The sequence below is a fragment of the Crocuta crocuta genome, unplaced genomic scaffold, assembly GCF_008692635.1.
Source record: "Crocuta crocuta isolate KB4526 unplaced genomic scaffold, BGI_CrCroc_1.0 scaffold166, whole genome shotgun sequence".
Classification (NCBI taxonomy): domain Eukaryota; kingdom Metazoa; phylum Chordata; class Mammalia; order Carnivora; family Hyaenidae; genus Crocuta; species Crocuta crocuta.
The window spans coordinates 60,168-86,000 of record NW_027531018.1 but is presented as its reverse complement, the minus strand read 5'-3'; the positions used below and the strand labels follow the sequence as shown (position 1 = coordinate 86,000).

The window sequence follows — 25,833 nt, the reverse complement described above, 5'->3', positions numbered from 1 at the left end:
AGCAAACCCTAACATTGCAACTATCCTTCATGATAGTTGAATCACCAGCACATATCTCGTCTTCTTTGATAACTTGCTCCAACTCTGGCAGCATGGAACCAGTTGGGTTGTAGAGTTGTTCACAGGCCTGGCAGGCAAAGATTGGTATTTCTGCTTCCTGGAGAGTGTGGAAGAATAATCACTATCTGTAAATACAGACAGGAATGGAAGGAAAAGCAATCTGGAAAAGTTGCAAGGACAACATTGAGTTGTAATTTGTGGAAATCTCTAAATGGGAATCCAAAAGCAGAATACAATCATTTTCTTTTCTTTTTAAAAATTTTTAACGTTTATTTTTGAGAGAGGGGAGGATGGGCAGAGAGAGAGAGAGAGAGAGCAGAATCTGAAGCAGCCTCCAGGCTCTGAGATGTCAGCATAGAGCCCAGTATGGGGCTCCAGCTCACAAACAACCAGATCATGACCTGAACTGAAGTTGGACACTTAACCAATTGAACCTCCCAGGTGCCCCTCACTTTCTAATCATATTTACTAATGGTAGAATTTTGGGGGGTAAAGATAATCTAGAACAATGGATAATTCAAAATTATTTCCATTTGTTTTAAGGTTTTTCTAATATGCTAATATGGGATATTCCTGATGTTCTACATAAAGAGAAATTCTGATACAGTTTGATTAAGTAAGGATGTGAGTATTTGAAGTGCTCTAAACCTTCTTGGTTTCCCATTTGTCTGCTCCCAGATCACTTCTTGTCTTCACTTCACTTTAAAAACAGATTTTCAAAAACAGTAGACTCTCTAAACTTAGATCAGGTTTGTTAACATTTGTTTTAAAGAGGTAATTATGTGTTCAAATTGTTAGCATCTGTTCTTGCAGCTATAGCTAGATTCTAGGCAGGATATAAGAGTAAATAAAGTAAACTTGAAAAAAGACATCTGAAGACTTACAGGTAATATCAATAAGTTGGGATTTATTAAATATTTGCCATAATAATGGGTATGCTTAGAATGCAAATGTTCTGAAGTGGGTACAAGAGGATGATGGATAAAACAATCCTCTACCCATTCTCACCTTCACTTTCCGTAACCTTTCCCCATCCAGTGACCCAGCAAGAGCTTGGAAGTGTCAACCGCTTTGTAATGCGGGGCAAGCAAATGGGCAGGATGAAAGAAGTAAAGGTGACTCTAGAGACTAATTTCAACAAGGCAATGTCTGCAGTTAGATGTTGAAATTGGGGATGGATGATAATTTTGAACACACGACGCTTCACACTTTGGTTTGGATGGCCTATGTGAATTGATCCCAGCCGTACACGGTGTAAGAAAGGAATCCAGCTCCTAAGGGGAAGAGAAGGAGAATAAAAATGGAGCATGCTTAGGTGCTATAGCTGGGTGAGAACAAGCTGCCTGTGTGTAGCACTAAGCACAGAAAGGATGAGAAAGGATGGTAACAGACCTAGAATTAACCAGGCTACTTCCAGCTTGTACCAGGACTGGTTTGTCACTTTTTTCCTTTCCTCTTTTCCTAAATATTCTTTCTTTTGTTGTCTCCTGTCTCTTGTCTCCTCATATGCTTATGGCTAGAGTTTGGTCCTCTATTTTCTCCCATTTTGGGAGGGATTCTGTTCAGTGTTGTATTCCCTTTTTTCTGGATTCCATGTTTTCCTATTTTTTTCTCCTTTATTTTGATGAAGCACATTCTCCTAGGGCTTTCTGAGAAAGTATGCATGAGAAGTAACTTAAATTTTTTTAATGCTTTTTTATTTTTGAGAGAGAGAGTGAGACACACACACACAGAGTGTGAGCAGGGGAGGGTCAGAGAGAGAGGGAGACAGACAGACACAGAATCCAAAGCAGGCTCCAGGCTGAGCTGTCAGCACAGAGCCTGATGCAGGGCTTGAACCCATGAACTGTGAGATCATGACCTGAGCTGAAGTTGGCCCCTTAGCTGACTGAGCCACCCAGGCACCCCAACTTTTTTTTTTTTTATATTTTTATTTTATTTCTAGGAGAGAGAGAGACAGCGTGAGCAGGGGAGGGTCAGAGAGAGAGGGAGACACAGACTCCGAAATAGGCTCCAGGCTCTGAGCTGGCAGTCAGCACAGAGCCCGACGCGGGGCTCAAACCCACGAACCGCGAGATCATGACCTAAGCGAAAGCCGGACGCTTAACCGACTAAGCCACCCAGGCGCCCCCCAACTTTTTTTTTTAGAGGTAACATTTTTGCTGCTTTGTATATTTGAAAATATCTTGTTGCTTTCCTACATTTGATCAGTAGTCTGTATATGGGTAGAATTCTGGGTTGGAAATAATTTTCTCCCAGCATTTTGAAGTTACTGCTCTATTTTCTTTGAGCTTTCAGCATTGTTATTGAAAAGTCCTGCTATTTTGATTTTAAAATATATAAGCTATCTGCTGTTGCATAATAAGTTACCACAAAGCTTAGAGGCTTAAAAAAGCAAACACTTATCTCATAGTTTCTGTGGGTCAAGAATCAGGTGTGACTTAGCTGGGTGCCTTTGGCTCAAGATTTCTCGCGAGGCTCTTATCAGGGTGGGTTGCCATCATCTCAAGGCTCAACTCCGGGAGGATCTGTTTCCAAATGCCCTTATGTTGGCAGGCTTCAAGTCTTCACCAGCTGTTGGCTGGAGTCGTTAGTTTCACACGGGCCTCTCCCTGCAGCTACTCACTGCATGGCACCTTGCTTCTTTTACAGTAGTAGCGCTGAGAGACTGCTCACATTGTGTTTGTGACCCAGAAAAGCTTAAGACAAGATTCCCTGGCTGCTGTTTAAGAAGTGATCTGGCACAAAGGGAAGTTTTTAATACAGTGCCTTTCTCCATCATTTCTTTTTCTGTCTCTATATCCTATCCCTAGTCCAAGGTGATGTCAGATTTCCTTTTACTTACCCCTCTTACCACTTCTGTTTGTCTGTTGGTTCATTCATAAAGTCATTCAAGTACAGTATTTACTGAGAACCTATCTTTGTGCTGGCCACCAGCTAGGACTCACATTTTTACGCAGTGTGCTGCTGTCAGTATCCACCTGTCACTGATGAGAGACCCTCCACAGACATGGGCCTGGTGCAGGTGCACGCTGACTTGCCAAGGCCAGTGCCCTGGAACAGCGTCATGGCCACCCACAACAAGACCTGAATATACAGGTCGTCCACACACTAGAAAAAGAAGAGAGAGGAAAATGTGGCACACTGGGTGTCTTGTTCCTCTGGGCCTCATCTTCTTATCATCCTCAAACTCCCATCCATTCCTGGGACCCAAGTCTTCCCTAGCCTGCATCCTCCATCCTGTCCCAGTTTCAAACTCCCAGTTAGAGACCACTCACCTGACTGTAGATCTTTCTTTTTGGGAGAAGAGCATAGGCAAGACCCTAAGAAAGATACCATATCATTAACATATAATAATGTATCCTATGTCTCAATTCACTGAAAGGAGAGGCTTTCCACATATTTAAGTATGTGGAATACTGAAGTATTTTTCAGATTTGTGTTAAAGGCCAAATTTTTATAAATGTCTACCTATTAGTGGGAATCTTGAAAATTGCACACTTACCTGCTTTTTAGCAGTGTGCATGGAACATAATTTAACTTGAAGATTAAAGGTTGTCATCAGGAATAACAAGTATATTAGGTTGTAAACACAGTGATGCCTTCAGATGCTTTTGAGGTTTATGAACTGTTTTCCTTAACTGAATTGGCATTTTGCAGTATTTGTTATCTTTTTGCTGCTCTCAGCATACCTTGCTTTTATTTATTTATTTATATTTATTTATTTATTTGAAAGAGAGAGACANAGACTTTACGCCCAACACAGCCCAACATGGGGCTCTATCTCACCGTGAGGTCATGACCTGAGCTGAAATCAAGAGTTGGACACATAACCAAGTGAACCACCCAGGTTCCCTGGCCTACCCTGCTTTTAAGTCACTGTGGGCCAGAATTAGAAGTTAACAAGCTTAAGCCTGAAATCATTGACCTGTGTTTATACTTTCATTTCCCTCTGCTTAAAACGCTCTTTTCCTAGCCTTGTAGCTAAGTCACTCAAATGGCTGCTTAGTGAAACTTCCTTGACTTGCCCTATTTAAAATTACAGCACACCTCCTGCCTCTGCACTCCTGATGCCCCTTTCCTTTCATAACATTTATGACTGTCTAACCTTTAAAATTTACATACTTAAGATTTACATTACATATTATTTAATAAGTGCATTGATTATAAGCCCCATGAGGGCAGGGATCTTTATTTTCTTTGCTGCTTCGCATTTAGTATCCCCTCAGGACTTTCTCAAGACATACTGTTCATAAATAATATCCCATGGGTGAAGTGACATTCTATATGATAACTTGTTGAGCCAAAAACCTCTGCCTCTCCCCTCCCATGCCACCCCCCACCCCCCAGAGGCTCACCCAGTGGAAGAGACAGTAGGAAGGCACTGCCAGCAGGGCCCATGTCTTGGTCCTCAGAATAGAACTTGTTTCCTGAACTCAGGCTCCCAAGGGGAGGCCAGCTGGGGAGCAGCCAGGGAAGGGGGGCAGGACCAGCTTCACCTCCTAGATGAATTCCTCTGGTTTACCCCCTCCTTTCCTTTGGTTTTCACCCAGTGCCAGGCACTGAAGAGAAATGCAGCCACAGGACCCAGGGGGAGGAGCTGGGGCCTGAGGCGCCTCCTGCTGTCGAAGGGGAGCAGGAAGTCTGTGGTTCCTGCTTGTGGATTGGAGGATAAGAGTGGGGGAGGATGTAGTAGCTATCTGCACAGGGCAGGTTGAAGGGGATTGGAAGGAACAGGACACTTTCTCTAGCAAGGAAAAAGAAGGTGGACATGATTCTTTAAAAGCAAAAAAATGGGAAAGAGGAAATTAACCCAGTATCTGGCTAATTTTTCCTAATTTTTTTTATCTTTGTCACAGTGTTAGCCATAGAATATAGGGTAAGTCATATTTTCTGGGAAATAGACTAAGAGATTTGTGTGCCAGAAGTTTATTGGAGAGTGGTCTCAGGATCAACACCTGTGGGGGTTGGAGGATGAAGCAGGATTGGTCAGAGGGAGAGTTGAATTGTAATTCATTTGCATACAGGCCACAGCTAATCCCACAAATTGCTCTGGAGCTGGGGTGGCTCTTCAGAGATGTCTTGAATGGAGACAAGAAGGCTGGGCCTTTGGACTTCTGCATGATTGGATGTAGACTGCCGGCAAGGAAAGGGAATTACCTCAGGTGAAGTGACTCTTGGCATTTCTTGGGATAGGACTTAGCTGTGAATTAGCAGCAGCCAACCTTCCTGGTTGCTAGGAGAATGAATACTTTAGTTCTTGAAACGTGATCTGAGTGGGAGGGCATAGCATCTTGTACAGAATTCTCTGTGCCCTTTTGTTTTTGGTACCAATTGTTTGTAGGGTACTAGGTCTGTGGAGGTAGAATTCAGGGAACTATTAAAGCATGTTATTGCTCTCTTATAGCTCAAACTACTGCGAGGTTTGAAAGAAACACATGAATAAGATCAGAAAATACAGCTACTTTGGTAAGGTTTATTCAGTTACAACCAACAAAACTCCCTTAAACTAGCTTAGGCCAAGAGGGGATTACTTTAAACCTATTGTTATTGGCTGATATGTGGATCTCCCAAAATTCACACATTGAAGTCCTGTCTCCTAGTACCTCAGAATGTGACCATTGGAGATGGTGTCTTTAAGGAAGTAAATTAAGGTAAAAATGAGATCACTAGGGTGGCCGTAATCCAGTATGACTGGTGTCCTTATATAAAGAGCAAATTTGGACACAGACACATACAAAGAGAGAATATGGCTGTCTACAAGGAGGCTTGGAATAGATCCTTTCCTCTTGTCTTTTAGGAAGATCCAACTCTGCTGACACCTTGATCTCAGATTTCTTACCTCTAGAACCATGACAAAATAAATTTGTTTTATAAGCCACCCAGTCTGTGGTACTTTGTTATGGCAACCCTTGCAAACAGGCAGACATCTGTGGAACAATAAGGAGAACAGAGTAATAAGGACATCAGGAGCTATCATAAGACAGACCTGGAGACCAGAGCAGGAAGGGAGCTCTGGATTCATGATGGCTCAAGAGCTAATAGCAAGAGTTCAGGATCTTTGCTTCTTTCCTCTGCCATTAGGATGGCTCAAGCACAGTCCATGCCTTTTCTTTCTATCCACTATAAACAGCCCAAGTTTTTTCTTATTTTCAGCTCAGATTCTCAAGAACTTGAACACATGATATTGTCTTACTGGGACATAGTTCAATGTCTAATTGTCTTTGGAGTCAGTGCCCTTATACATGTAGCGGGGAAGATGAGGATGCAGAAATGTGGTCAGCTGAGCAGCTGGGACTGTTGTGGTGGGGCACATGCCAGATTCACTGTATCTCAGGGTATTCCAATTAATTTATGGTATTCACAGGACATTTTGATTTAGCCAGCCTATTTAAATATAGCTTCTGAAAAAGTCAGATCTCAGTTTGAGGTTTGCCTTTAAGTCATGTTTGGAATAAAGGTAGTCATTTTGCAAAGACACCAAGGCTCTGGACACATCTTTCTGTTGATTTATCAAAGGAGCAAGAATTTGACCAGATACTCCTTTTCCTCTGAGAGTCTTGTGGTTGTCCTAGATCTTTAGACTTTTTTATCCCTGGATAGATCTGAAGTCACTGGTTAGCACTCTTTAAGATCTCTTCTTTTTCCTTTTGTGTGTTTTATAAAAAGATTTTATTTTGATTCTTATTTAGTTAGAAATAAGCTTTATTGGTAGTAACTAAGACACTAGCTCTTTCCACTGAAAATTGAAAGTAAAAAGAAAGAAGTAGTTACCTGCTTTTCCTGTCCAAATGGTAGTTTAGAATACAAAAATGGGTTTATTTGAGAAGAGGGAAGAATCCAGCTAATACGTGTGCTTGGACTGATGGAATTTGAATATCACCACTTGCAGCCTCTCATGAGATAATTGATTCAGAGGATGATCATCAGTAGTTGAAAGTTTTAGATGACAGGTTGATGGAGTACTCAGGCTGTTACCATTTTAGTCATCTGATCAATCTTAGCATCATGAAAAGTAGGAAAAGGCCGACATGTGTCTCCTGATGTGACAAAGTATGAAGCAATATCCAATGAAGTATTCATATTAAAAGGAAACCTGAGTCTCTAAAACTACTTCCACTTATAACACATACAGAGGATAAAGAAATAAGTTTAATTATAATACAAGCTTATAGTCAAGTGCAGAATGTGAGACATTTTATAAAACTGATGTGTTTTCTATAGTAAGCCAGTGGTATGAAAGGAAAAAGGGATGGAAATTCCTCTAGTTGAAAAGAAACTTAAGAGAGATAACTATTTGAAAACTAGTTGATATTTGTTTGGTTTGTAACAAACCAACTCTAAAAAGACATTTTGATACAATCAAGGGCATTTGATAATGAACTGGGTAATTAGGTAGTATCAAGAAATTATTACTAATCTTGATAGGTGTGATAATGGCATTGAGTTATTTAAGAAACTGGCTTCTTTTTCACTTTTTCTCTTTGTTGCTATTATTTATATTAATTGAGGTATAATTGGCTTACAATATTATATTAGTTTCAGGTATACAGCATAGTGATGTGACATTTCTACACATTGCAGTGTCACCACAATAAGTCTAGTCACCTTATGAAATTAACACAATATTATTGGCAGTATTTCCTGTGCTTGATGTTACATCCTCGTGACTTATTTATTTTATAACTAGAAGTTTGTACTTCTTAATCTTTTTCACTCATTTTGCTCCTTTCCCACCCAAACTCTATTCTTCTGTGGCTACTGCCTATCAGTTTTCTGTATCTATGAGTCTGATTTAGTCATCTGATCAATCTTAGCATCATGAAAAGTAGGAAAAGGCCGACATGTGTCTCCTGATGTGACAAAGTTTTGATTTAGTTTTATTTTTTTGTGTGTGTTTTTTATTTACAAATTTTTTTAATGTTTTTTTTTTTGAGCGGGAGAAAGAAAATGCAAGTAGGGGAGGGGCAGAAAGAGAAGGATACACAGAATCCGAAGCAGGCTCCAGGCTCTCTGCTGTGAGTACAGAGCTCAATGTGGGGCTTCAACTCACAAACCTCCAGATCATGACCTAAGCTGAAGTCTGACACTCCACCTAGTGAGCCACCCAGGCATTCCTTGTATATTTGTTTTTTAGATTCCATGTATAAATGAAATCATGTAGTATTTGTCTTTTCTTTGTCTGACTTTTACAGTTAGCGTAATACCTTCAGAGTTTATCCATGTTGTCATAAATGGCAGGATTTCATTTGTTTCTGTGGCTGAGTAGTATTCTATTATGTATATACAGATACCACATCTTCTTTATCTACTTATCTATCAATGAATACTTGGGTTGTTTCCATATCTTGGCTGTTGTACCTAATGCTGCAGTGAACATAGGGATGCATGTGTCTTTTCAAATTAATGTTTTTGTTTTCTTCATATAGATACCCAGGGGCAGAATTGCTGGATCATATGGTAACTCTATTTTTAATATTTTAAGAACCTCAAAACTGTTTTCCACAGTGGCTGTACCTGTTAACGTTTCCACCAGCAGTGCACAAGAGTTCTCTTTCATGCACATCCTCATCACCACTTGTTATTTTTTCTCTTTTTGATTCTAGTCATTCTGACAGGTATGAAGTGACATCTCATTGTGGTTGTGATTTGATGATGAGTAATGTTGAGCATTTTTTCATGTGCCCTTTGACTATCTGTATGTTTTCTTTGGGGAAATGTTCAGGTCCTCTGACAATTTTTAAATTAGATTGTTTGGGTTTTTGCTGTTGTTAATTATTGAGTTAAGTTCTTTATGTATTTTGGATAGTGACCCCTTATCGGATATATGATTTGCAAATATCTCCTCCCTTACAGTAGGTTGCTTTTGTTTATTGATGGTTTTCTTTGCTGTGGAGAAGCTTTTTTACTTTGATATAGTGTTTTGTTTTTGTTTCTCTTGCTTTTGAAGTGAGATCCAAAAAAAAATTGCTAAGACTGATGTCAGGGAGCCTACTGTCTGTTTTCTTCTAGGAGTTTTATGGTTCCAGGTCCTACATTCAAGTCCGTGCCCCAGTTTTGGATATGGTTTAAGAGTTGGTTATGGGGTTAATTTTTGGATATGGTATAAGATAGTGGTTCAGTTTCATTCTTTTGTATGTAGTTGTCCAGTTTTCCCAGTACCGTGTACTGAAGAGGCTTTTTTTCTCATTGTATATTCATGCTTTTGTTGTAAATGACGATATATACATGGGTTGATTTATGGGTTCTCTGTTGATCTGTGTGTCTGTTTTTATACCTATACCATGCTGTTTTGATTACTGTAGCTTTGTAGTATAGTTTGAAAACAGAGTATGTGATACCTCTGGATTTGTTCTTCATTTTCCAGATTGTTCTGGTTATTTGGGGGGTCTTTTCTGGTTCCATACCCATTTTAGAATTTATTCTAATTTTGCAAAAAATGCCATTGGAATTTTGATAGGGATTGCATTGAATCTATAGATTGCTTTGAGTGGTGTGAATATTTTAATAATGTCAATTCTTTTCATCCATGAGCACAGAGTACCGTTTGATTCATTTGTGTCTTCAGTTTCTTTCCTCAGTGTCTTACAGTTTTTCAGTTTATAGGTCTTTCACCTACTTGGTTAAATTTATTCATAGATATTTTATACTTCTGATGGGATTTTAAATGGGATTATTTTCTTGATTTCTGTCTATGATAGTTATTACTGTATAAAACAAGAAATATTTGGTATCAATTTTGTATCCTCCAACCTTACTGAATTCATTTATTCTAGCAGGTTTTTGGTGGAATCTTTAGAGTTTTTTGTATATAGTATCCTGTCATCTGCAAATAGTGGCTGCTTTACTCCTTTACTGATTTGGAGACCTTTTATTTCTTGTCTAATGGCTGTGGCTAGGACTTCGAATACTATGTTGAATAAAAGTGGTGAGAGTGGACACTTTCTTCCTATAGGTCTGTTAATAATTTGTTTTATGTATTTTAGTACTCTTGTATCGGTTATATATATGTATATATATATAATGCTATGTCTTCTTGCAAGGTATCATTATGTAGTGCTCCTCTTTGTTTTGTTACAGTCTTTGTTTTAAAGTCTGCTTTTGGCTGGCTCAGTTGGTTAAGTCTGACTCTTAATTTCAGCTCAGGTGATGATATCACAGTTTGTGGGTTTGAGTCCTGTGTTGGGTCCACACTGACAGTATTGAGCCTGCTTAGAGTTCTCTCTCTGCCTCTCCTTTGCTCATGTACTCTTGCTCAAAATAAATATACTTAAAAAATATTAAATCCTGATTTGTCTGAAATGAGTATAGCTATACCAGCTGTCTTTTAGTTTCCATTTACATTGAACATCTTTTTTTATCTCTTTACTTTCAGTCTGTGTGTGTCCTAACTTTTGAAGTGAGTCACTTGTAGTCAGTATATGAATGTGTCTTGGTTTTTTTTTTTTTTAATCCATTCAGCCATTCTGTCTTTTGATTGAAGATTTTAGTCCCATTTTCTTTTGTTTTAGTCCCATTTTCATTTATTTATTTTTGAGAGAGAGAGAAACAGTGCAAGCAGGGGAGGGGCCGAAAGAGAGAGGAAAACACAGAATCTGAAGTAGGCTCCCAATGCCGGGCTCGAACTCACAAACTGTCAGATCATGACCTGAGCTGAAGTCGGATACTCAACTGACTGAGGCACCAGGTGCCCCCATTTTTTTTAATTATTAAAAAATTTATTTATTTATTTTGAGAGAGTGTGTGTGCACGTGCACACTCGCACGTTCGTTCATGAGCCAGGGAGGAGCAGAGAGAGCAAGATAGAGAATCCCAAGCAGACTCCACATTGCCGGTGGGGCTCAAACTCATGAACCAAGAGATCATGACCTGAGGCAAAACTGAGTTGGATGCTCAGTGGACTGAGCTACCCAGGCGCCCTAATGTTTAAAATAATTATTGATAGGTATATACTTACTGCCATTTGTTAACTGTTTTCTGGCTATTTTTGTAGTTTCTCTCTGTTTCTTTCTTTTTCTGTCTTTCCTGTGATTTGATGACTTTCTTTAGTGTTATATTTAGATTCCATTCTCATTTTCTTTTGTGTATTTACTATAAGTTTTTGCTTTGTGGGTACTGTGAGCTTCACATATATAATCCTATGTATGTAACAGTCTATTTTAATTTGTTAGTATCTTAAATTTGAATACATTCCAAAACTATATTTTTACTCCACATACCACTGCATTTTATGTTGTTGCTGTTTAAGATTTTATTTTTAAGTAATCTCTATACCCAACATGGGGCTTGAACTCACAGCCCTGACATCAGGAGTCATATGCCCTACCGATTGAGCCAGCCAGGTACCCCCCCTGAGGTTATGTTTTTGGTGTCCCTTTTTATATCTTTTAATTTTATGTATTCCTTAATTACTGTAGTTTTAGTTCATTTTACTACTTTGGGCTTTAGTCTTTTTAGTAGTTTTATAAGTGATCAATCTGCTACCTTTACTATATATTTACCTTTCCAGTCAGATTTTTACTTTTATATGTTTTTTGTTATTAGTGCCTTCTCTTTTCGGCTTAAATTCCTTTAATATTTCTTGTAAGGCTGCTTTAGTGAGTTAGTCGTTATCAACTACTTTAACTTTTGCTTATCTGGAGAATTCTTTCTCTCTCCTTCAAATCTGAGTGTGTTTTGGTTTGATTCTTTTTGGGTTCATCTTATTTGTAACTCTGGGCTTCCTGGACCTATGTGCCTGTTTTTTTCCCCAGGGAAATTTTCAGCCATTTTCCTCAAATAACTTTGTTGTCCCTTTCTCCGTTTTCTATTATGAGACCCCTATGATGTGGATGTTATTCTGTTTGACATTGTCCCCGAAGTCCCTTAAATTATCTTCATTTGAAAATGCCTTTTTCTTTTGCTGCTCTGAGTGAGTTCCATTGTTTGATCTTCCAGTTTGTTGATCTGTTCTATTTCATCCAATTTGCTTTTGAACCCCTCTAGCATATTTTTCAGTTCAGTTATTGTATTCTTTAGCTCTGTGACTTCTGTTTCGTACTTTTTAATGTTTTCTCTTTCTTTGTTAAAGTTTTCACTGTGTTCTTCCATTCTTCTCCTGAGTTAGGTGAGCATCTTTATGACCATCACATTAAATTCTTTCATCAGGTAGATTACTTATCTCCATTTCATTAAGGTCTTTTTTGGATGTGTTGTTCTTGTTCTCTCATTTGAAACATATTTCTCTGTTTCCTTATTTTGTTTGACTCTGTGTTTGTTTCTATACATTAGGCAAAATAACTGTCCCTCTCAGTCTTGAAGGAATGGTCTTATGTTAGGTATGTTCCTTCTCTCTCAAACTTGCTTTGGCTATTAGTTATCTCTTGAACCTTTGAGATTGTCTAAGCTGCCTGAATTATTTTTGATATTCTCCCATTGCTGAGGGTATACCAAGACTTGTCAGTGATCCAAGGAAAGAACATCAGTTAGCACGTAGTTTTAGGTTGATTGGAATACAGAGTTTCAGGCAGCAGCTTTTAAAGTAGGCAAATATATATAGTTCTGTGGGGCCACATTTGTAACCCCTGCTGTCTTTAGACCAGTAGATTTGGAGATTCCCTGGGTGATGGTTGCAAATATTGGGGCTCCACATGAGTGTATAAGCTTCTTCCTGGGAAGTCTCATTGACTAGTGCGCAAGGATGGTATCTTCCTGCTTACGTTCCCTGGGACCACCTCTTTAGCCTCTATATGTGTGGGAAACCTGAAGCCTATCCTTCAGACTGAATCTCAAGACTAAGTGAATAGTGTTTTTGTTTTGTTTTGTTTTATCCCAGAAAAACTGGGGCTATGTTTCAGTCTGCTGTCTCTGTAGTGGCCTGTAGGTCAGATCCTGCCAAAAACTGCCTTTCCAGTTATTACAGTTCCATGGATCTTTGGAACACCAGTACTCTTGGCCACCAGGCCCTCGCAATCAAGAGGTGTCCCTTGTGTGGATTGCATAGCTGTTAGCTTTAGTGAGTCAGTTGGAGAGTGTAAAGGTCAGGGCATATTCACTGGCTTCAGAAAGGCAGTGGGAAAATGTCTTGACTGCATGCACCTGTGGGCTTCAGTGATTCAGTGGGAGTACCTTTTCTGTTTGCATGCTTTGGCTTTAGGCTGGGAGTGACAGAATGCCATGACTATTCACAGTCACCAGCCACCAGCCCTGGTCAGAGGACAGGGAAATGTTGCAGTTGCCCACACTCACAGACTTTAGAGAGCAGGAGATCTCTGCTACCTATTGTCTTGCCTGCTCCAGCCAGGGAACAAGTGAATGTTGGTACTGCCCTCACTCCCCAGCCTCAGCAAGTGCTGTGACTTCTTACCCCCACCTGTCCCAGCAAAGCATCAGGAGGGTATAGCATCCAAACTTGCCTGCTTGTGCTAGCAGGTTATGTCGAGAGTGTGACAATGGTGTCCCAACAGTGCCTCCATCTCTGGTAAGCATCTCACCTGTTTCCCCTTCATCAGCCAATGCCCCCTAGATTAGCAAATGAATCTATGCTGTGTATAGCGTAGACACATCTCAGCCTGTTATTTTCTTGGGACTCAGGGTCAACAAGACTACATGAGAGTCCTCCAAGAGGGGGTCATCTCAGTTTCCTTTACTAATTTGGGAACCTCAGACATCAGCCTCCTTGGTTTTCTGACCTGGATGTTTCAGAGACTTCTGTGTCCGATGCAAATACCAGGGGTTGGGTTGCCCAGTGTGGGGGACCAGCCTCTTCCTCCCCCTGGGAGAAGTGCCTTTTTGCTGAGATCCCTCTCTATTGTCTGTCACCATGCCAAGAGTGGGATATTTTTTCTGAGACCTTATCTTTGCCTCTCCTACATATCTTGATGTGTTCATTTTATTCTTTGTTGTGGAGAGCAGCTAATCAAATCTTTTTCAGAGGGAAATGATTCTTAGGTTGTAGTTATAGATTTGGTGTGTCCATGGAAGGAGGTGAGTTTAGGATCTTTAAATGCTTGCCATTTTGGACCGCCTCTAGAAAACATCCTTCCTCCCCTCCCTTCCTCGCTCTTTCTTCTTTCCCATAATGCCAGTAGTGCCAGTGCTGAGAAATTCATCTCTAAAGGCACCATCAACATTAATCTAAGCCATCACCACGATGACCTGTTGTCTAGAATTAAGTTAATACTTAAAACGGAGATGTTAGCTCAGTAACAGTAGAAACAGCAGGTACTACTTATTATTGCATCCTTAAACAGGCCAAACCCAAGCTAAGTACTATATCTCATTTAATTTTTACAAAAATCTTGTCGAGTATTACTATTCTCCTTTTGCAAAGATGGAAAAGTTGTAAGTTGGTCACAGCCACATGGCAAGTAATAAAGCTTCTACCACCACCATCTTATTGCTACTTTCCAAACATAGCACCCTGGGAGTAAAACCAGGACAGCAGTAGATTTGCAAGTTTTAGAGCTTTTTGTCTATATTTCCAGGAAGGGCAAATGGATTCCATTGTCTCTTTTCTAATTCAACCCATCAGATAGATGTGTTGTATTGGAAAAAGAATAAATCCCTTTATAAAACAGTCTTTTAAACAATAATTGATTGCTCAGGCACTTTGCCTATTCTGTCACCTTGTAACAATAGGCCCTAGGCTGATTAAAAGATCCAGCCTGGTCTTAGTTCTTGAACTTGTACAAGAAATTTTAAGTCCAGCTTTAATTCCACTAACCAGTATGTCCTAGAACTAGTCCGTATCCTTGGCATTCATTATGTCAGAGCCAACCTCTGGACAGCCTTTTAGAGACACCATTTTCCTCTTCTTAGCTCTTTGCCTTATTGGCCAATCTATCATTTCCCTCCTCTGCGCTCACCTTCTCCAGAGGGACTGATCCTGCTTTGAGCTCCACCTTGCTTGCCCAGGACCCTGCTGCCTGCCCTTCCTCCAGCCCCACTTTCCTGGAGTTGGTCTTATTCTTTTGATTACCAAAAGAGAAAGTATTTCCCTTTTTATATTTGTTTGCTTGTACGCATACTAAAGGAATTCTTCCAATGGTTTTGATGACTGACTTTCTATAATCTATAGCTCTCATTTTGTTTTCAGAAAATAAGATTTGATGCTTTCTGTTTTGCAGATCACTGTATTAGATGCTGCTAGAAGGTCAAGAAAATGAATAGGATAGCCGTTTGTTTTCTCAAGATTGTTCTTACCTCTTCAGAAGGAGAAATAAAACTGTGTGCACCCAAATAATTATAAATGGAGCTAAGAATGTAATAAGTACAAAAAACTAGAACCAAAGGGAAATGTTATTTTGGCATAGTATAAAGAAGCTTTTGTAGAACCATAGGAAATGGCTGTTAGTGAATGGTAATTTGGTGTAGTGGAAAGAGCCAGATCTTTTGAGTCAAACAGTCCTGGATAAATCGATTTAATCAAATATTAGCTGTGTGATCTTAGGCAAGTTACTTAACCTCTCTGAGCCTCAGTTGTGTTTTCTCTGTGGGTATGTGTTTTCATTTGTGAAAGCAGGATAGATAATCTCCTCTTTAGTTGTTAGAACTAAATAAGATAATGTTTAAAGTGGCCAGCATACTGGCTAATACAGAGGAGACATAAAGTAAATATAAATTTCTGTTACAGAGATGACCTAAAGATGCCCTGTCACCCAGAGAGTCCCATTTTAGTGGGTCTTTCACAGGCAACATGACTCGGTACAAATCCTTTCAATTTAGGTTCTGGGCCCTTAGCTTTTTAGCTTCTGAAATTTAAGGTTTGTCAGAGCACCTACAATACATCAAACTTGAGAGTGACTCATTAAATTTTAAGAGACCTGTGTATGAGCCAGAATGTTAATTTGCAGTGAAAGCTATTCATTTCCATTATTTGAAATTTTCATTTTGCCTAAACAGGGCACATCTTCTTTATGAGTAGGGACAAACTAGTAAGTGGGTGGTGGTTTGAAGAGACTTAGCATCTGAACATATGGAAGTGGTTAATCTTCATAAGCATTTCACTTAGTAGGATGATACATCCCTTCTTTATGAAAACTGGATGAAAGAGCACTTCTCCATAACAGAATTTATTTTTCTAAATAAATGTAAAGTTTATATTCATCAGGCTTAGACTCTCTTTCCCTGGGTCTGATGAACATGTATAATTATCTGGCTTTTGCTGTCTTAGATCTTATGCTGACCCTTCCCCTTCTAAATACTGGCTCCCTTCAGTCAAGTGCCCAATGCTATTGATTACATTTAAGCTTGTCAGTTATGATTTCATGCCTGTTATGTTGTTTCAACATTGTACTTAGATCTCCAAGTTTAGCTTATTCCTAAAACACATAAGGCATGTATGTATTTGTTGAAATTTGGGGAGCTCTTTTTACGGATAATTATCTCATTCCATTTTATACATTATGTATGAGTATTTTCTTGTTTAGTTTTAGTTTTAGAGGATTCTGGTAGGAGAGGGGTGTAACAGTATTGTGTAGTGAAAATAGTTCCCATTCTACAATTCCAAATAGGTACTTAACTTAATTTTCCAGTGTTGCTGTGTTAAGAAGTGTAAGAATCATCCACTGGGTCTGCTTAAATAGGCTAACTTGAGTTTGCTTGAGTTGAGAGTTGTATCAGATAACTTGTAAGGTGTCTTTCAACTATTTTATGATTCTAAAACCTCGTATCTCCTTGTTGGATTTCTTGGCTTCAGTATCTAGATCCATCATCTTTTCTCACACTTCTTTTTTACTTACTTAGAATCTCACGTGTTTATAGTAAGTTTATCTTTTCTTTTGTTAATTATGTTAATTGTGTTGCCTTGCTCCAGTTCTGTAGTGTTGTCATGTTAAAAAAAAAAAAAAATCCTGAGGAGAACTTATTAACATGGATAGTGACCCTTTAAGAATAAATCTTAATCATTCTTTTTTTTTATCTTAATCATTCTTTGAATGCTGCTTATACTTTGTATCATTTTTACATTTAGAGAATTTTTTTCAAAGTTCTTACTATTTTCATAGGTATGGAAAGCTTTTTAATGGCTCAGATTTAATTTACTTATTTTTATGTGATGATCTTTGCAGTTATTTATGAATATCTCCCTTATAAAACAGTGATTTTATTGGTATTTAATGAAATTTGAGTAAGAGATGTCCATTTTGCTTGTCGTTCATTCTACTGTCTTGCCAAAACTTCTTCCAGTTATTTTAAACTATTATTTGCCTAGTAATACAGAGAATCCTGTTATTATTTTAATCAGCATCTTATGAAATCCATTAATTAACTCAGCATTGGCCAGTGTCACATTTCATGTTCCTAACCACTCTGTGTATACCAGAGGCTCAGGAAAAGGACAGGGATAAAGCAGCCATACATTTCTTACATGAGATATGTTCTTAGACCACTCTTTAGTTAGGATATTGCAGGTTGGAGGGGCATCTGGATGGCTCAGTCAGTTGAGCATCTGACTTACGTCATGAGCTCACGTTTCACTTCATGGGTTCGAGCCCCTCTGTGCTGACAGCTTGCTCAGAGCCTGGAGCCTGCTTTGGATTCTACCTCTCTCTGTCTCCCAAAAATAAATGTTAAAAAAATTTAAAAGAGGATATTCCAAGTTGGAGACTCTAATTAACACCTTCCCTAACCCCATTACACCTAAGAGCACAAACACAAAGTGCTCTTGATGAGTGGAGTTAAGGGGAAAAGGAGAGGCAGTCTCCCCCAGATATCTCTATTTAAACTATCCATTCCTCCATTTAATCTCCACTACTAAACACTGGTCAGTCTTCGCTTCTTAGGTCCTTAGTCCATACCTTTCCCTTATTCCACCTATAGAAGGCAGCCTATAAGATCCAAGGCCCTAGTTTTCCTTGTCTTCTAATATTCACACCTCATTGACTCACTATTTTTTCTTTTTCTTTTTTCAAAGTTTATTTATTTATTTTGAGAGAGAGAGAGAGAGAGCATTTACATGCAGGGGAGGGAAAGAGAGTGAATTTTAAGTAGGCTCAGTGCTGTCAGCGCAGAGCCCAATGCGGGGCTTGAACCCACTGACTGTGAGAGCACGACGTGAGCCGAAGTCGGATGCTCAACTGACTGAGCCACCCAGGACCCCGACTCACTATTTTAAATAGCAGAATACAACAGAAGTAATGAGAAATCACTTTTGAGATCAGGTTATGAAAAGACTGTGGTTTCCATCTTGGGTGCTCTCTTTAACTTTGTTTTGGATCATTCACTCTGGGGGAAGCCAGCTGCCCTGAGGCAGCCCTACAGAGATGGCCTGTGTAAGTGAGCTTAGAAGCAGATCCTCTGAAGCCGCTACAGACATGAATGAGCTTGACAGCAGCTCCTTTTCTAGTTGAGCTTTGAGATGGCTGCAGCTGGTACAGCAGCAGCCCCCCCCCCCCTTTTTTCCTTTAATGTGGTTTTTTTTTCTTATTTTGAGAGAGAGGGGGAGAGACAATGCCAAGCAGGCTCCACGCTACCACCATAGAGTCTGATGCAGGGTTCAATTTTCTGAATGGTGAGATTGTGACCTGATTTGAAATCAAGAGTCAGATGCCCCAGCAGTAGCCTCCTGAAAAGACCCTGAGCCAGAACTGCCTATCTAAGCCCTCACTGATTACTGTCCCACAGTAACCGTGAAATGTTCTGTGTTTGACTTTTTCAGCTGTTTAGTTTTGGGATGATTTGTTAAGGGGGAATAACTAATGCACTGCCCTCAGCTCCTCGTGCCTGGTGTGCTTCAACTGAAAGTTAATCTCTCAAGTCCCTGCTTTATCTTCAGAACCCAGTGTAGGCTCAGGTTGGATGATTTTCACCTTGAATTCAGCAGGGCAAACAAACATCTGAACTCCAGTTTCTTCATCTGTAGAATGTTAAGATTGGTTGAGCCAGGTGATTTCCAGATCCTTTTCAGCCCTAAAGTTCTGTGCTTCTGAATTTCCCCAGGCCTTATCTCTAGTTTTATAAAAAAAAAAAAAAAAAAAAAAGAATATAACAAAGAACAGCTGGAATTAACCAAACTTTATTAACACTGAGGATCTTGCTTTCCAGATTGACCTGGGGATAAAAGGCAACAAACAGATAAAGGCTTATAGTGACCATAGCCAGAAGTAGCAGAACTGTATCTGTCTTGCTAAATCTTCAAAATCACCAACTTCTAGAAATTCCCCCCTTTTTTCTCATTCTTAATTGTCACTTACGTGGACCATACTGACCTCAGCCAGTTAGGGTAGTGCCAGGAAAATGAGAGGCAGAAGCATTACAGGGAGAAGCCCAGAGAAGTCCAGACAGAGGATGGCAGAAAAGTCAGTATGTGAAATGGCTGACTTCTCAATCCAAGATTTGTAGAAACTGATGTCTGTATATATTGCAGACTCATTGGTTTGGAGGCAGTTTGATCCCCAACTGACCTCTCCTGCGAGGACCCAGGAATCTTCCACACTACACCTCAGGGGTCTCCTCTACTGCCCTGGGGAGAGAAGAAAGATGACTAGGTCATGCACAAGGCGAAGGGAGAAGAAACTCTCCCTGTAGTGTAGCTAAGAACTGTGGAATTAGGGCCTGTCCACACACTGCCAGATTTACCCAGGGATTCTGAAGATGTGAGGCATGGAAGACGCACACTGGGAAAGGCAAGGGCTCTGGAAGGTGCCTACAGGATGGATTCTTACTATACACTGATCCATCTGCTCCACTGGGAGCTTAGAGCAGATCCTGGCTTCACTGATGGTGAATCACTTCAATGATGATGTGGCTTGATTCCATGCACATTTGCTTTCTGGTAGTAGTCACTCCATGTCTGGAGATCAATAAGGGGCACTTTTAGCTCCTTCAGTGTATAAGATGGCTTCATATCTTTAAGATCAAAAGGAATCAGAGCTATCTTAAAATATCAGGAAGCAACTTTCAGCTAGTGTTACAGATTTCATGCCTCTGATTTTCAGGAATATCTCTGATTTTAAATATTCTGCCTCCATATTAGATAACACTCAGATTTCCAGTTTGGGAAATAGCCTAAAGGCTGAGTTCCCTCAGTCTGAACAAGGCTGAAGTCATTTGGTCCCACCCAGATGCCACAAATAACAGAAAAATCATATGCTTCAGGAAAACGCAAAACAATGATGCAAAGTCAGCTCTTTGGGACTTGGAATATATTGTTATATTCTATAGAGTAGAAAGAGGTAGAGATAACATACTCTGAAGAATGAAGACGTGATACAGAAATGAAGCTCTACTTTCCTAGTCTGACTTGAGACTTGCTGAGCAGTCTTACTTTCTTGAATATTATTGCATTGGTCTGGGGACAGCTATGCTGGAGTCAAAGTATATTTTGGAAGTAAAACTGACAGAATTTGTATATGGAGTAGTTTTAGAGGGTGAGGGAGAGTAGGGCTTCATATTTCGGAGTATGGCTTGAATAATTAGTGATGCTGTTGGGTGAGAGAGGGAAGACAAAAGTAGGCTTGGGGATGGTGGTGGTGAAATTGTAGCTCTGTTTTCATCATGTTTCCTTTGAGATACCAGTGAGACTTCCAAATGGAAATGCATCAGAACCACAGTTTGGGGTTAGTGATGTAAATGTGTGTGTTATCAGCAAATATATGACATTTTAAACCATAGAAATGATGAGGTCACTAAGGAGAGTAAAAAGGGCTTAAGATTGTGCATCCAGAGTGGTATGAAGATGTGTCATACTATAAAGGGAGGTTCCCTTCCTGGGGAGTGTCTCCTTGGGTAGAGACTTGGGGGTGGGTGGAGACAGAAGGTAAATGTTTTTAGGCGTTCATGTCTTGTCAAAATGAAGATGCCTGAAATCCTAAGTGTAGTTACATTGAACTGAGAGCTAGGGCAGGAAACATTTGGACCCACTTCTAAGGCACAGTGTACTATATCGAGCAGTGCAAGATAAACTCCTGATCTTAGCCCAGGAGCCCCAGTCACCCGAATCCCCTAATGGGTCTCCCTGGAGCAAGGGCAACAACACTCACGGGAAGCAGCTTGCCACTGTCAACACCCACTACACTGAAATGAGGGTGGCTGCATAGATGTGAAGCAAGCCTTCGTGGATGCTGACCTGCTAGGGCCACTGCCCAACCTTGGCCTCCTTGCCTGAGGCAATGCCAGATGAGACCTTGGGCTGCCCACAGACTGCCGACAAAAAGGAACAAGATATGGGAGATCTGGCCAGAAACCTCTACCTCTTCATGCTCCTTTCCCAAACTGGGGTTCTCTCTCCAGCTCGGCACAGATTCCCTTCCCTTGGTCCACCCAGGCATGCTGCCCTGGCTCGGGCCTCTTACTTGACTTCAGGAGATTCTCTGGGTCCTCCTCATTGGTTCCTAGAGAGAGAAGAGGGGTATGTGGGAGACACCCATGAAGCATTCTTACTGCTATGTGAGGCCCACACCCCTTCTCACCGCCCCTTTGCCCCCCCCGGAAACATGCCTGAGATGCCCAGCAGAAGGGGCAGCAAGAAGATACAGCCAGCAGGGCCCATGTCTCTGTCTTCAGATTGAGCACTTCCTTCTTCCTGAACTCAGACTCCCAGGAAGAGGCCAGCTGGGGAGCAGCCAGAGAAGGGGGGGCAGGACCAGCTTCTCCTGTTGGATACCTCTGCTTCACCCCCTCCTGTCCTTTGATTTTCACCCCATGCCAGGCACTGAAGGGACCAGACTTTGAAAGTGCTGCTACAGGACCCAGGGGGAGGAGCTGGGGCCTGAAGCTCCCCTTGCTGTCTAGGAGAGCAGATTGTCTGGGATTCTGCCAATGGGAAGAGGGGCAAGTTGGGAGTGGGCTCACTCAGTCAGTGACTGTGGTGTGGGGCAAGGCCAGGTTCACAGCACTCCCTCTGTCCAACCTGCCACATCTCAGGTTGCTCAACCTTGCCCTAGTTGCTCTTATGTAATTACCCCCTGTCCAGAGGTGAACCACCCCGGGGCAGCACCCTGAGCTTGGATCACAGAGGTCTGTGCCCTAAGTCCTTGGCCTCTTGAACAACAAAGAAGAGGAAATAAACCAGTCAGTTAGCTGACCAGTGTTTTCTGCTTTCTCTTTCCTTTTTTGCGTCAATCTCTACCTGTTGTAATTTGTCCTTTGCTTTCCTAAGTCAGCAAATATTTGTTACATCTTTATCGTGTACCAGGTATTGTGCTAAATGTGGAGCAGAATCTGTAAAGAATTACAGATTTACAGGGGTTGCCTGCCTTCAAAGTGCTAGCAATCTAGTTAGAAGTGGAATAAGGAAATAACTTAGGTTTTTATTAGTAATTGATCTCCTGTTTATTAAAAAAAAGGGAGCAGAGAGCTCTGAAATGTGAATGAACTTAGATAAGGCATATAACCAAAGTGCTGAGCAAATGTTGGCTGATATATATATTTTTTAAAGCATGACAACTGTGTGGGTGACTCAGTTGGTTAAGCATCTGACTCTTGATTTTGGCTCAGGTCATGATCTCACAGTTCATAAGATCGAGCCCTGTGTAGGACTCTGTGTTAGACATGGAACCTGGTTAGGATTCTCTCTCCTTCTCCTGCTACCCCTCTCCTGCCTGCGCTCTCTCTCTCTCTCTCTCTCTCAAAAACAAACAAGCAAAACAACAACAACAAAAATGATTATGATGAAAATGACAGTTAAGACTCTTTAATTCCAGAGCTGGTGCTTGGCACAGGAATGTATTGTGGGTACAATAAAAATGAGTGGGATTAAAAGATTTGTAGAAATCAGGGGGAGATTATACTTCTAAAAATCAAGAATGGGATTATTAAAATCAAGAATTAATTTAACTTGAGGCTTTCTAGAGACCAAAGAAAAAAAAGAATGAGCTGTACAGCTCACATCATCTGAAGCATATCAGTAAGCATAATAAGCAAACTCTTTAGTCAGGAGGTAACTTTTTTCCCCCTTGGCAGTAAATTCAGGGAGTTTGTTACAATATTATAAAAAGTACAAGGGCTAATGTAACAAGCATTTTCTGGAGGACTAAGAAACATACCTTGGTTTTATATTTTCTCAGTACATGCTAATGCCATCATTCTGAATCATGATTAAGGCATTTCTGTAAAGAACTAAACTAACTGAAATGAAGCATTTATATTTCTTGTTATGTAACTTGAAACAAAAGTAGAATTTAAAGAAGATCCCTCTTTCAAATACCAGTTTTTCCAGCTGTGCTTTGGTGAAGTCTGTATTTTCTAGACACCTTTCAGACTGTCTTGACATTTTATTGACTTATTATTTTTTGGACTAAGGAACCTGGCTTGAATTTCTGCCTCTGTGAGAGCCCATCTCAGCTTTGCTTGGTTATGGGCTGCAGAAAGGCCAGTGGGGAGGACAATTCCAAAGCCAAATAGAAGTACCAGATATGAAGTCTGATCTCCCCTGTTTAGAAGAGAATGTGTAAGGTCTGCCCCTCCTCCACCCCACAGGCAGGAACCTCATACATGTCACTCTCCTTGGACAGCAGGGGGCGCTTCAGGCCTTGCTCCTCCCCCTGGGTCCTGTTGCTGCACTTTTGTAGGCTGGTCCCTTCAGTGCCTCTCCCCAGGCGAAATGGATTCTAAATAGATACTAGTATAGGATACTAATGTATATAATTAATAATGTAGACAAATTACACACTGTAGAGAGAGGACAGTTTAAAATCTTTGTTATAATTCAAGTTCTAGTTTACAAAGAGAATAAGCTATTGTCTAGAAATGTTAAATTGATTCTAAATAGTTTAGCATGTGCTCAGTTACAGAAGATTGACAGTATTTCACATTTGTATAACATTTTCCTCCATAAAGTAACTCTGTGAGGGTTTTCACTTCTATTTTATAGATGAGGAAACTGAGGATCTTAAAGGTTAAATGACTTAACTAATGGTATTATGCTGTGTACTAGCAAAGCTGGGACTTGTTTAGTACAGTAGTTCCCTTCCTATCTCTGGGGGATGTGTTCTGAGACCCTCTTTAGTGGAGTCCTGAAACCACAGCTAGTACCAAATGCTTTATGTACTGTTTCTTCCTACCTATGCATTCCTATGATAAAGTTTACTTTATAAGTTAGACACAGGAAGAGATTACCAGCAATAGTTAATAATAAATAGAACAGTTATAACATGATGCTGTAAGAAAAGTTACGTGAATGTGTCCTCTCTCTCTTTCAGTACTTTATTGTACGTACTCACTTTTTTGTGATGCTGTGAAATGATAAAATGCTTATGTGATTAGGTAAATGATGTAGGCATTGTGACCTGGTGTGTTAGGCTAGTATTGACCTTTTGATGATAAGTCAGAGAAGGATCATCTGAGTCTGGACCACGGTTGACTGGTAGTGCCTGAAACTGTGGAAAGCGAAACTGTGGATAAGAGGGGACTACTATAATCAGATTCAAATCCAGGTCTCCTTATTCATTGTCTAGTAATCTTTCCCTCCATGCTACAGCAGGCTCTCAAGTCCAGGAGTCATCACTTATTTATTCAGTAATCATTTTTTCGGTGCCCATGCCAGACACTGTTCTAGAATAGGAGGAGTGACAACATAGAAAAAGCCTCTGTCTTCATGGAGCTTATATTTTAGTTTTAGATCATGACAAGTGCTTTGGAGAAAAGTAAAACAGAAAAGGGGTACTGGGGTGAGGCATGACTTTAAAAAATTGTTTTTTAAGTTTAATAGAGAGAGAGAGTAGGGGTGGGGGGAGAGACAGAGAGAGAGAGAGAATTGCAAGCAGGCTCCACATTGTCACCGCTAAACCTGATGTGGGGCTCAAACTCACTCACAAACTGTGAGATCATGACCTGAGCTGAAATCAAGAGTTGTACACTTAACCAGCTGAGCCATTCAGTCACCCCAAGCCTGACTTTTAAATAGGGTGATCAGGGATGGTAAGTTCTGAGCAGGTATTGGAGGAAAGAGAGGCATTGAGCCAGTGGTTAACTGAGGGAAGAGGGGATGAAGCACAAATGATAGCAGTACAGAGCCCCTGAGGCAAAGGTATACTGGGGACACTTGAGAGACACTAAAGCTAGAACAGAGTTAGTGAGGGGCTCCAGCAACAGGAAATGAGGTCAGACAGGGAATGAGTCAGACCATATAGATCCTCATGAGCGATTGTGAGGACTTAGGCTTTTATTCTTAGTAGATCTGACTTAGAGTTTTAAATGGATCACAGTGGCTGTTGGGTTGAGAATGGTCAGGGGTAGAGAAGCAGGGAAACCAATTAGAAAACTACTGCAATGATTTGGGCAGGAGATGATGATGGCTTTGGACCATGGCTGTGAGAGCAAAAGTAAGAGATGGTAGATTCTGGTTGCATTTTGAAGGTAGAGTTAATGGGACTTGCTGATAAATTGGGTGAGGGTATGAGAGAAAGAGAAGAGTCAATAATGACCCAAATGTTTTTTGGCCCTAGCCCCTGGAAGTAGGGAATAACTGTATACTAAGATGGAACACCCTAGGTGGTGCAGATTTTGGGGGGATAGACAAATTCATTTATGGGCATGTTAAGTTTAAGATGCTTGATAAATGTCCAACTAGAAATGTCTAGTAAGCAGTTGCATATATGATTGTGGAATCAGGAGATTGCCACAAACTGAAGGCTAGATTAGGGTGTCACCAGCATATCAAAGTATTTAAAGCCATGAAATAAGATAAGGTCAAGTTATATCTGTTTCAAGTTATGTCTGGGAAGCTCCCAAGGTGGTTGTAAACCAACAGATTCGAGAAAGTGGAATAATTGCAGACAGCAAATAAAGCAGTTTTGTAAAGTAGTTTCTGTTTTTTTTTTTTTTTTTTTTTTTTTTTTTTTTTTTTTTTTGTTT

General features: G+C 40.3%; 1 protein-coding gene across 1 annotated transcript in view; it reads right to left on the bottom strand.

Annotated features, from left to right (window-relative positions):
- PRSS48 (serine protease 48) overlaps positions 1-21,529 on the bottom strand; it is a 23,963-nt gene extending 2,434 nt beyond the window's left edge. The window contains 5 exon segments of the mRNA XM_077770957.1: positions 14-166; positions 169-185; positions 1,069-1,334; positions 3,009-3,171; positions 21,478-21,529. Of these exon segments, the coding sequence (XP_077627083.1) occupies positions 14-166; positions 169-185; positions 1,069-1,334; positions 3,009-3,171; positions 21,478-21,529 (651 nt within the window).
- Between the last annotated feature and the right edge of the window lie 4,304 nt (positions 21,530-25,833).